This window comes from Gracilinanus agilis, chromosome 5, assembly GCF_016433145.1.
Source record: "Gracilinanus agilis isolate LMUSP501 chromosome 5, AgileGrace, whole genome shotgun sequence".
NCBI lineage: Eukaryota > Metazoa > Chordata > Mammalia > Didelphimorphia > Didelphidae > Gracilinanus > Gracilinanus agilis.
In genome coordinates, this window is record NC_058134.1 from 292,579,201 (window position 1) to 292,591,810 (window position 12,610).

Below are 12,610 nucleotides of genomic sequence, written 5' to 3' on the forward strand. Positions count from 1 at the left end.
TTGTGACCCCAAAAGTTTGCATCTTTACATTTGTCAAACATGATGTTACTATAATCACTTTCTGCTGTGTATTGTTTGTCTATTCTCTTCCACTGATCCTCCTTTCTGTTTACCTTTAGCATATAGTTTTGATAATTACAATCTTGTAATACAGTTTAAGAACTGACACTCCTAGATTTTCTTTTGTCTTTTATTCCTTTGATATTCTTGACCTTTTGTACTTTCAAATTAATTTTGTTATTTCTTATAGTTCAATAAAATACTTTTTTTTGGTAATTCAATTGGGATGGCATTGAATAAGGAATTTAGGTATAATTGTCACTTTTATTATATTGGCTCTGCCTATTCGTGAACAATGAATATTTCTCCAATTATTTAAATGTGACTTTATTTGTATAAAAAGTGTTTTATTATTATGTTTACGTAGTCCTAAGTTTGTCATGCATGCTCCCAGATATTTTATGCTGTCTATGGTTATTTTGAATGGGAGTATCTCTTAATATCTCTTCTTGGAAAGTTTTCTTGATGATTTGTAGAAGTGGTGATGATTTATATAGTTTCTTTTATATTCTGCTACTTTGCTAAAATTATTGTTTCAATAGCTTTTTTGTTTAGTCTCTAGAATTTTCCAAGTATACCATCATATCTGCCAAAAGAGTTTGATTACTTCATTGCCCATTCAGATTCTTTTATTTTTATTTTTTGCTATGGCTAGGATTTCTAGTACAATATTAAATAATACTGGTGATGTTGGGCTTCCTTGTTTCACTCCTGATCTTATTGGGAAGGCTTCTATTTTATCTTTTTTAGAAATAATGCTTGTTGATTATATGAGGTAGGTGTTTCTTAACATTTATACCCGTGCTTTCAAGTATTTTTAATAGGAATGAGTAACTTGTTAATGCGTGCTATTATTAATGGTAAAATACTTTCTATTTACAATTAAGTCCTTTTTTTTATTGATACCTTATGGTTTCAATTCATTTCCCAACATATCCCTCTTTTCCTCTCTTACCCAGCAAACGATCGATTTTTATGCAAAGATTGAAAAAGCAGTTCAAAATTAAGCAGCATTGTTGTTTTTTTCATCCTTGGTTTTCCAATGACACTAGTTTGTGCAATATTCTACCACATCGAACATATTCCAAACTCTGTAGTGAAAGGAGGGGAGGTATATTTTCTTAACTCTTCTCTGGAACTGAACTTGGTCATTATATAATTACACAGCATTCAGTTTAGTGGTTTTGAAAAAATTATTGATATTTTTATATTACATTAATTACAAATAGCCTTTCCTTTACCCTCTTTAGTGAGCCATTCTTAGTAATAATAATGATTTATTGGGGGAGAAGACAAAAAAAATTAGCAGAATTCAACAGAATTTAGCTGACAACATATACATTGTTCTATACCCAGGGCCCTGTATTTTGGCAAAAAATAAAATAAAATAAAATAAATAAAAATTAAGGATGTATATTTTTTCGTCCCTTTTCTAGGGCCAAGTTTGGTGACTATAATTTCACAGCTTTTAATTTTGTTTTGTTTTTCTTTCTTTTTTACATTGTTGTAGATAATTGTGTTTTTCTGGTTTCTGCTTTATTCTGCATCAGTCATAAAAGTTTATTTCTTTTATTCCCAGAATTCTTAATAAGTTATAATTTCTTATCATTCTAATATTTCATGTACCACAGTTTCTTTAGCCATTCCTCAATTCATAGATACTTTAGTTCTAATTCTTTGCTTTTTTACAAAAATTGCTGCTGTATATATTTTCATGTATATCAGATCTTCTGTCTTTGATCTTCTTGGGTATATACTTATCACTATCTCTGGGTCAAGGAACATAGATATAAGTCTTTTCTTTAGCATGATTCCAAATTGCTTTCCAGAATGGTTGGAATCTACCAGCCATGAATTAGTGTGCCTGTTCTTCCTGTAGCCTCTCAAACAGACTCTTTCCATTTTTTTTTTTTTTGTCATCGCTGCCAGCTTATTGGGTAAGAATAGTTTTTGACTTCTCTTATTAATGACTGAAAGCATTCTTTTCATTTAAATATTGATAATATTTAATTCTATTGATGTTTTATCTTTTGACCCTGGACAAGCCACCCTCTGTTTGCCCTAGAGAAGGAAATGACAATCTGCTCCATTATCTTTGCCAAGAAAACCCTATAGTCACTGGTTCATAGGGTCATGAAGAGTCGGACAATAAAGATGCTGTACTTTATAGTGTGATTCATCTATAGTAACTCCAAGTTAAACCTGGAATTTGTTCCTTGTTGAAGCTATAAGCAAATTGAACTGTGACAAAATTTCCTGGAAATGTTGGATGTGATTCAGTTCAGGCCTAACCAAAGAAAGAAACTAATCTGGTAATGTACTTTCCAACAGGATTGGGATTCTTCTCTGGTGAAGACATTTAGGCTGAAGAAGAGAGAAAAGAGGGTATGTAGGGTTCCTTGCTTAACCAAAGTAGAAAAGTTTGTCACACGAAATTCAGCTACAGTGCAAAATTCCTAATGTTCTATTCCTATAATTTTCTTAAGGGGAGGTTATGGGTGGGAAGATGTATGAAACACAACATGAATAGTATGTGGCTTCTCCTGTCAGCAGGTGACAGGATCCCAACCTTATTTCCTGGGCTGGAATTATATTAGCCTCCATTCCTAGAAGAAAACAAAACATATTTTATGTTTGCCTTCCGTTATCATGTCAATTTTTATGTGAAACATTATGCTGCCTGAGCCAAATTTCAAATGGATGTGTGTGTGTCTCTCCTCCCTGCCTTTTGGGGCAATTGATGTTATTCCAAAGTCTGCATGTCCTTAGATAGGATAATAAGCCTATTTTTACTAGGCTTGTCATTTAAATTCTCAAAGCTTACTCTTGAATATTTCAAGACACTAAGGACATTTTTGTGAGAACATCTTTAGTGTGAAGGGCATATTTTGCTTCTTTGCTTCCTCCCTTTTTGTTTGCTATTTTTCTTCTCACCCTAAGCTTTAGTCCCTTTTTACTACTTTCATAAAGCTTGGCCAGTTCAACCACTTTATATCTCTTATGCTTTCCACCCTAATATTATCATTCTTTATCCCATCTCTAGCGTTCCAACAGCCGACAGTTTATAGAAGGTCCACCAGGACCAATAAAGAAAACTCGTTCCATTGGTTCTACAATAGACCAGGTGAGAGCAGAATAGCTGAGACAGTTGTGGTTATGAACATCAAGAGATTTGTGGCCTCAAGCACTGAAAATTTCTAGGGTCAGTAATGCGGTGTTATTATCCTCTGAGATGTATTTGATAAAAGAAAATTTTTCTATACAGCACAACCTGTCACTTCTGTGATGAATGAGATTACATTTTAAATCCACATTTTAAAACCAATTTGAGCAAACAGTTTTAGCCTTACATTTGATTCTATGTAGCTTGAGTATGTGCTGCTATGACCACATTTTCTATTTTAAAATATGAAGAAGAAACCTACCTTTACCTTAAATCTGTATCAGAACTTAAAGATTTGTCATAAGCCAAAAAGTGTTATCTGGGGGAAAGTTGCATTTATTCTGCTGCCTCTTGTAGCATATCTATCTTCTCATTGCTTCTTTTCTTTCAGGGGAATGAATCCATAGTTGCAAAAACCACAGTCACTGTTCCCAATGATGGTGGCCCTATTGAAGCAATATCCACTATTGAAACTGTGCCCTATTGGACAAGGAGTCGGAGGAAAACAGGTGATTTTGATTTGTAGTTAACAGTGTAAGAAAATGTCAAATTTGGATGAGAATCAGAGAGATACAACTTGTTATAGAGCTTTCCTATTCATTGAAGGAGTTAATGGCAGTTCATAGAACTATATAGAATTATATACTTTGTCTTTTGAATACATTAATTGGAACCGCAAGGCTTTTAGGAAAATCTTGTCTGGTCTTTTTTGTAAAAAAGAAAAAAGTAGGGGAAGGAGGTATTCTTTCAAAAGCTGTCTTTTGGTTTTGGGACCCTTTTGCATTTTGTAAGATTTTTTCCTTCATTCAGAAATAGGTTGGCTATAAGGAAATTTGGGAGAGTCATATTCTTAGAGTGAACTCGCCGAGGTGTTTTGAAGTTTCTTGCTGCGTCATTTAAAAAAATAAGGAAAACTCTTGAATTGTTAAAGCATAATACTATCTTTTCAGCTTTAAATCTCACTAGCTGTGACATTTATTATTGGCTTCGTTTCTTTGGCTTACATCTCTTCTCATCACTAATTGTAGTTTGCAAATTGGATTACTACAGTAAATTAAAACTCTGCCTGGTCTTTATATTTATTAGGTACATGCTAATAATAAGTAGCATAGGCTTAAAAACATCAAGTCTGAATTTCTTGCTTTGGTGTATTTTAGGCACTTTACAGCCTTGGAACAGCGACTCTACACTGGCTAGTAGGCAGCTGGAGTCCAGACCAGAGACCGACAGTTCAAGTACTCCACAAAATAATGGAGGCATGCGCTTACATGAATTTGTTTCTAAGACGGTAGGTCTATGAAGAAACTTTATAGGAACAATTGTATACTTTAATAATTTTACCTTACATTTCTGTAGTGCTTTTGTATATGCTTTTATTTGAAATTCCTTATAGTTAACCCATTTTATATAGTGAGATCCAGAGAAATTAAGTCCAGAGACTTATCCATTTATCACACAGCTTAGTAAGTAGAGTAGCTAGGGTTGGAGCCCAGGTCTTTTTACTCTTTAAAATGTTTCATGGATATTCTTTCCCTTTTTTTGTCTGCACCATACTTTGCTAGTCAAACAAAAAAATTAACACATTGCTTGTTTTTGAAAATGTACATCTCATTCTGCCTTTGTACTATACCATCTCTCTGATTTGAAGTGGGAACCATGCTTCATTAAAAGTCTTCTGGAGTTGAGATTGGTAATTGTGTCAATCATAGTTCTTAAGTCTTTTACATACAGTTGTTTTACTTTTTAATAATGTTGTTATTTTTAATTTATTCTCCTTGTTCTCACTTCATTCTTGATTAGTTCATTCAAGCTTCCTCAGTTTTTCTTAATTTGTTTCTTTAATTTTTTTGTATTTAACCCCATTTTCCTTTTAGTTTTCATTGTCTTCCCTTTCTGCCGGCTCTCTTTCCTCAGGTTATTAAGCCAGAGTCATGTGTTCCTTGTGGAAAAAGGATAAAGTTTGGAAAATTGTCCCTAAAGTGTCGAGACTGTCGAGTGGTGGCTCATCCAGAATGCCGGGAACGTTGCCCTCTTCCTTGCATTCCAACACTGACAGGCACACCTGTCAGAATTGGAGAGGTACAGCTTGCTATGGGAACTCATTGAAGGAGTTAATGGCAGATGTAGTTCACAGAACCATATAGAATTATATGATTTGTCTTTTGAATACATTAATTAGGACTGTAAGACTTCTAGCAAAATCCTGTGTGGCCTTTATTGTAAAAAGGAAAAAAATGGGGAAGGAGAGGACCCATCAAAAGCTGTCTGTTGGTTTTTGTGTCTTTGCATTTTGTAAGATTTCTTGTATTCAGAAATTCTGGGAGTAGAACATATAATGATATTGATATAATAAACAATTTGCTGATAATTAAAGCTATCTAAAAATGAAGATGATTGTTACAGGAAATAATGGATTACTAGTACCTCATTATAGATCTTCAATTAAATACTATACTTGATTGGAATATTGTAGAAGAGAATAGAGGTTTGTAGAGAAATGTAGGTTTGACTACATGACCTCAGAAGTCCTTTCCAATATTGAAGATTGTTATTCTTAAAAAAAAAAAAAAAAAAGCCTCAATATGAGACTGTGTTGGAGTTTGAAGCTTCTATGGGTTTCTCTCGATATGCTAACCAAATGTGCATCTGTCAGAGCTTCTCATTTATAGATTCACTAGATTTCTTAACTCCTTGGTGTTGATTAGTTCTTTGCAATCGTATTAAGCTTAATTAGTTTTAATTGTTACATAGAAACTTCCTAGTCAGGATTGTTTAGTAGAATTGCTCCTTCCTAGCTAGAATACTCATTCTTCCTTTGCATTGACCCTTTTCAGCACTGTATCTTCCTCTTCACTGTTAACAAAACATTCTTGTCACTGGAAGAATAGGGGGTAGGTCTCTCTAGTAATTGTAATATATATACACATATACAATACACACAATGCAAACAGATGCATGTACATATAAAATGCAAAAAACAAATATATACATGTATATGTATACTTACTTGGCAGGTAATACATGCTTTCGGAATATGATACACAGTAATTCAGCGTAAGTCAATGTCTCTCCTTGAGATGACTCGGGATGCAAAGTTTCAAACTTTACCTGCTAGTCTGAACATTGGGAAGCATAACTGTAAGCTTTCCCTTCTTTTTTTTTAAGGGAATTCTGGCAGACTTTGTGTCCCTGACTTCACCAATGATCCCCTCCATTATTGTCCATTGTGTAAATGAGATTGAACAACGAGGGTTAAATGAGGTAAGATTTAAAGATGGGCTGGGATTCTTGTTTTTGCATTCTGCAAATAGAACCTTTTTTTGACTCAAGGGCCCTCTGATTGTAGGCAGGTCTCTATAGGATCTCAGGTTGTGACCGGACAGTAAAAGAATTGAAGGAGAAGTTCCTTCGAGCAAAAACTGTGCCCCTTCTTAGCAAAGTAGATGACATCCATGCTATATGTGGCCTCCTTAAAGATTTTCTTCGTAACCTCAAAGAACCTCTTTTGACCTTTCGGTTAAATAAGACCTTTATGGAAGCAGCAGGTAAGGATTGATCTCTAAAAAATGTATTGTTTGTGATAATTTCTTTCCTGAGCTATTTAATTTTAATACCAGTAGTCAAAAAGAATCAGTAAATATTCATTCTTAAAGTTCTTTTGAGTACCTTCTTTGTAACTGGTATCCCTGCGATAATGTGTGGTCTTAGATTGTGGGCTAAGTACTTTCTTAACTGAAGAGATGATTTTTTTTAAAAGTTTTGTCTTCTAATATTGAACTGTTGCTCAGTATCCTGCTTGTTAATGGAACTTTAGACTGATGTAGCCATGAATCTAATCAAAACCATACTGTATAGATGAGCCTTTGTAGTCAATAACCCAGATGCCTGCTGTCTGGGGAAAGGAGCCTCTAGGCTTCTGAGTGCTTTCTTTTCATTTATAGAAATCGCAGATGAGGACAACAGCATAGCTGCCATGTACCGAGCTATTGGTGAACTCCCCCAGGCCAACAGGGACACTTTAGCTTTCCTCATGATACACTTGCAGAGGTCAGTATAAATGTGTCTTTGGTAACATCTGTTTCTGGAGGTGAGAGGTTTTACCAGTGAAAAAGACTCTGGACTAGGTGTTATGGGGAAGTGTTATTTATTTTCAGTCAGTTTCTATAAGAGAAATAGCATACTTTCTGATTTAGCATTCTCTTTTGTCTAGAGTTGCTCAGAGCTCCAGCACAAAAATGGATGTTTCCAATCTGGCTAAAGTCTTTGGTCCTACCATAGTTGCACATGCAGTGCCCAATCCTGACCCTATGACAATGCTACAGGATACCAAACGTCAGCCCAAGGTAGGGACATGATGTTCATCAAACTCTGTCATTTCATAAACTAGCTATGGGTGGCTTTTGCTTTTAAGTAGTAGTTCTCAAAGCATATGCCACAAATTGTAAGAATCACATAGTCATATGTGAATGTCCAAATGTGTTGACTCCCAGATTACCATTATTCTTCACCATAGGTAATAACACCATACCATTTCAAAGGGGGAGAACTACTGCTTTTGAGGTGTTTGAGAGATGGTAGATGAACTCCAGATGTGATAATATTTTGGGGATTTTCAGGTGGTAGAACGCCTGCTTTCTCTGCCTCTGGAATACTGGAGCCGGTTCATGATGGTAGAACAGGAGAATATTGACCCAATACATGGCATTGAAAACTCCCATGCCTTTTCTACACCACAGACACCTGATGTTAAAGGTATGACTCTGGGTTAAATAAAAGTGTTCCTTTGAAGTAGTATGTATATCTTACTGGACTAAGGTCCATCCTTAGGTGTGGTCATGTACCCTTTCCTCATTCTCCTTAAAGCTGTTTTTTAACTGCCAGTACTTTTTGGGGGGGGGGGGAATAGATCCTTTAATCAAGCAATACAGATAGACATCTGTGGTGTTGCAAGATTACTAGAGATAAAAAAGCCGGCCATTAAAGGAGAAAAAGAGAGTACATTCTGTGACTGTGGTCTATAACTGTCACCTAGGAATTGACTGGGTTTTTAAGGTTAGCTCATTATATATTCATATCTCCTTAGATTTTTTTTTTAAGCTGAAACTGAACAGGATGAATTTCACCCCTTCTCTAGGAATGCCTCTTTTTCACATCAGTATTTTGTTGTTGTTGTTGTTGTTGTTGTTGAAGTGAGCGTATTAGGACCTCTGACTACTCCTGAGCAGCAAATCATCAAGACGCCTTCATCCAGTTCACTATCCCAGAGAGTTCGTTCCACTATCAGTAAGAATACTCCTAGGTAAGTAGACTGACTTCTCAGGATGTTTTTTCCTTTTTTAGTTTTGTTTTTATTGTCCTGCAAAACATGCTTCCATATTGGTCATTGTTGTAAGATCATGATCATATATAATCCAAACCTCAAAATGAAACCAGAAATACACTGATGTGAAAGATGACTCCCAATAGTTTTTTCTCTGGAGGTGAATGGCATTCCCCATCATAAGTCTTTCAGGATTGTCCCAGATCAGTGCATTGCTGAGAGTAGCCAAGTTTTCACAGATAATCACCATTCAATATTGCTGTTACTGTGTACAATGTTATCATTTTGCTTATCATTTCTTATAGCACAATAGTATTCTGTCACCAAAATGTACTACAATTTGTTCAGACATTCCCCAATTGATGAACATCCCCTTAATTTTCAGGGTGGCTTTTCTTCTGTTGTAACTAGTCTCTTAGCAAAATAGCATTTTTGAAGTAAAAGCAGAAATTAGAACAGAAGGCAGTTAACTTTTCAGTCCTATCCAGATCATGGCAAAAGACAAAAATGACAATTTTGATTTTACAAAATTCAGAATTTTGCTCAAATCAAAATTAATGTAAAGGTGTGAAATAAAAGAAAAAACTTTTTATCTAACACAAGTCTGTTATCTAAGATAAGTGTACAGAACTCCCAGGTGAGGAAATTCCCTTTATCAAAATGTAGGCTGGCACTTTCTGTACAACTCCTGGTGTTAAGTTGTCTAGAATATTGAGAAATTAAGTGACTTGGCCAGAGCCACATGTACTCGTATTATTTCATAGGCAGTTCTTTCTGGCTTCAAGGCTGCCTCTTATAAAATTAAAAAAGTTTTCTCCATTAGATAGCTAGTGAACTTAAACTTTTTTTTTTTTTGGTAAGATTTTTATCAATGCCTTTTGCTCTGATAACACATTTCTGAATGTATCCCTTTCTTTTTCCCTATACTCACCAGCCATTCTTTTTACAAAGATTTTAAAAGGGAAAAAACATAAGTTAAAACAAACCAGATAGCACATCCACGAGGCCCAACAGCATATGTAATCTTTTATACCCGTGGTTTCACATCTCTGAATGAAAGGAAAGAGGTACATTTCCCCAAACTCTACTCCAAGATCCAGCAGGACATTATAATTGCTCAACTTGCAGAGTTTTTTGGTAGAGGGGGTGGGGAGTAATTTTGATTATTATTTTTACATTGTTGGTATGTTGTGTATGTTGCTTTCCTGGCTTATCTTACTTCGGTGGTCATCTTTTGTCTATTTTTTATGTTTCCCCAAATTCTTCATATTCATCATTTCTTAGGGTATAGTAGTATTTCATCACAATCACATACATTTTGGTTAGCCATTCTTTAACTGATGGGCATCTATTCTTTAAAATTCTTTGTTATCACAAGAAATGCTGCTATGAATATTTGAATATAGACTCTTTCTGTCTGACCTATTTGAAGTATATACTTAGCTATGGAATTTCTGGGCAGAAGATATATAGACATTTTAATCATCTTCTTTGCACAATTCCAAATTGTTTTCCAAAGCGGCTGATAAACCAGTAAGCATTTACTTAGCATCAACTTGGTCCTCAACTCTAAGGACACTGACAAAAATAAGTAATTCTTGTCCTCAAGGACTTTATAGTCTTTTTTTTTTTTTACTTTGATGACTTAAAAAAAAGTCATTTTTTAATAGTAATATCAATTATTTAGTAATGTTTTATTTTTTAGCTTTTGTTCGGTTAGGATTATACCTTGATATACAGATTGTTATTCAAATCTTAATATGGTTTTATGCTATTAAAGCTATTTAAGTTTAAAACTACATTCTCTGTAAAATGTATACAAGGTAATTTTGGGGAGGAAGCACTAATACCTGGGGAGGTAAGGAAAGGCCCTGTAGGAGGAGGTAATGTTTGCTTTCTTATTTTCTTTTTAAAAACCCTTGCCTCCTTCTGTCTTAGAATTGGTATTAAATATATCCATTCTAAGGCAGTAGAGCAGTATGGGCTAGGCACTTGGGGTTAAATGACTTGCCTAGGCTCACACAGCTGGCAAGTATCTGAGACACCGGGCTTTGCATACACTCTATCCACTGTACCACCTAGCTGTCCATATAAATCTTCTTTATATGTAATCATCAGAATAACATTACACACATGTAGGACATTCTTGATTAAAGAATACTCAGACTTCTCTGTCTCCTTCCCCCAAAAAGGCTTTCCCAAGTGAAATTCCATAATAGAGATATTTATCATCATGCAATTGATTAAAAAGGAGTAGAGACTAAAGGATCCCATAAAAATAAGTTTTTGATTTGATAGACAAAAAACACTGCCTTAAAAATTCTCTTACAACATGCTATCTCTCATACACATGTCAAAATTATATAAGATTCCTGAAAAGATATACCAGAACCATGTTCAATCCTTTTATTATTAATATCAGACAAGGCATACACCAGAGAGATTTGTGCTTGCTAGAGGTATTTGCCAATAGTAGACAAAGGGGGGAGGTTCAGTGCAGAATCTTAAGTTGAAGAGGGGCTTTAAAGATGGTGGGGTCCTCCACCCACTTCTTTTTGTGAATGATATTGTGTTGATTTTGTCTCCAAAAATGGAGACAAAGTAAGTACCTGAATGCTGCAGAATTTACTTTTTGTCAAATTTACTTTTTGTCAAATGCACCAGAATGCTGCAGAATTTACTTTTTTTTTTTTAAACTTCTATCTAATCTAATTAATTGAAGTATTGGTTCTAACTCTGGGAAGTGTCTGAGGCCAGATTTGATCCCAGAATCTCCTGTGTGCAGGCCTGGCTCTCTAAAGCCACCTGACTGCCCCCTGTAGGACTTTCCAGAGAAACATAGTAGAGCACTGGACCTGGAATCAGAAACATTTGGATGTGAATTGATGTCATCATGGATTCATTTGAGTGTATTTGGAAATTCGGTGCTTCTTTAGTGCTCTTTTTGTGTTGTCATCTCATAATTTTTCTGGTTCGGTAGCAGCATGTTTTGTGGTAGTAAAAATGTGGAGACAAAGTAAGTATCTGATAATTAGTTCATGGCTGAACAAATTGTGGTATATGAGCTTAAGAGACTGTTATTGTATCATGTCTGCATAAATGAAAAGGCTCTTACTATGTAAGCACTTACTATGTGTAAGGCACTATAAAAAAAAGGAAGAATTTGGAAAACTAGGAAGATTTGTTTGGACTGATGCCAAATGAAGGAAATCATATATGCAAGCACTATTAAGAAGCTGTGGAGAAATGGAGATGAAATGTACTGGCCAGTCTTGGTCTTAGGGGAGGGAAAAAATGCCCGTTTCTTCCTGTTGACAAAGAAGTGAGTGTTATATGATATACAGGTATGGCCATGCTGCCCATGCTATTAGACTCAAGTCTGTAGCCAGAGGGACATTTTGGAGTTGTTTGTTTTTTTACTTTTCTTTTGTTATGGGAGGGAAGCTGTTACAGCAGGAGTGTGGTGGGGAAGAGAGGACTCATTGTGGCGTGGTAATATTGATATTTTCAGAGTTTTTTTAAAATATGAATTAAAAGAGGTGAATAGTCAAGGTTGTTTGCCCATTTCTGTTGTACATTCTCTAATGTAATTGTATTTTATTTTAGGTTTGGAAGCAAAAGCAAGTCAGCCACCACTCTGGGACGTCAAGGCAACTTCTTTGCCTCTCCAATGCTTAAGTGAAGCCACTCTATCCTTATTTCTTCCCTGGCATTTTTAGGCTGCCAGAAAACCCACACCTGGAATTCATGTTTTGTGGCCTCCTATATTCACTACTATTATTCTCCAGGCTTTTGAGCAAATTTAATTGTGCATGGAGTTTTTATTAAAACATATTATATAGACATACACACATAGATATTTTCATTTGAAGTAGTAACACCTAATAGTTTTTGTTAACTTTTAAGTGAGAGAAGATCTGTGCAGGGGTGGAGGTTGGATGGATTCTTTAAAAATACTAGGTTTGTTGTTTGTTTTTTTTTTTTTTTTTTTTTTTCTTTTCTTTTTTTAAGCTTCCTTTTGACCTAAAGTTTCATTGCTGCCCATGAAATGACCTGGTCTCCCAAGG

At 35.1% G+C, this 12,610-nt stretch overlaps 1 protein-coding gene across 1 annotated transcript in view; it reads left to right on the plus strand.

The window, feature by feature from the left end:
* The window catches only part of RACGAP1 (Rac GTPase activating protein 1), a 32,090-nt gene extending 19,770 nt beyond the window's left edge, over positions 1 to 12,320 (plus strand). The window contains exons 5-16 of the mRNA XM_044678387.1: positions 2,392 to 2,445; positions 3,104 to 3,184; positions 3,615 to 3,732; positions 4,381 to 4,511; positions 5,138 to 5,302; positions 6,389 to 6,484; positions 6,570 to 6,768; positions 7,165 to 7,270; positions 7,434 to 7,566; positions 7,840 to 7,975; positions 8,414 to 8,522; positions 12,150 to 12,320. Of these exons, the coding sequence (XP_044534322.1) occupies positions 2,392 to 2,445; positions 3,104 to 3,184; positions 3,615 to 3,732; positions 4,381 to 4,511; positions 5,138 to 5,302; positions 6,389 to 6,484; positions 6,570 to 6,768; positions 7,165 to 7,270; positions 7,434 to 7,566; positions 7,840 to 7,975; positions 8,414 to 8,522; positions 12,150 to 12,225 (1,404 nt within the window). The 3' untranslated portion in view covers positions 12,226 to 12,320. The remainder of the gene's footprint in view (positions 1 to 2,391; positions 2,446 to 3,103; positions 3,185 to 3,614; positions 3,733 to 4,380; positions 4,512 to 5,137; positions 5,303 to 6,388; positions 6,485 to 6,569; positions 6,769 to 7,164; positions 7,271 to 7,433; positions 7,567 to 7,839; positions 7,976 to 8,413; positions 8,523 to 12,149) is intronic.
* Positions 12,321 to 12,610: the final 290 nt, after the last annotated feature.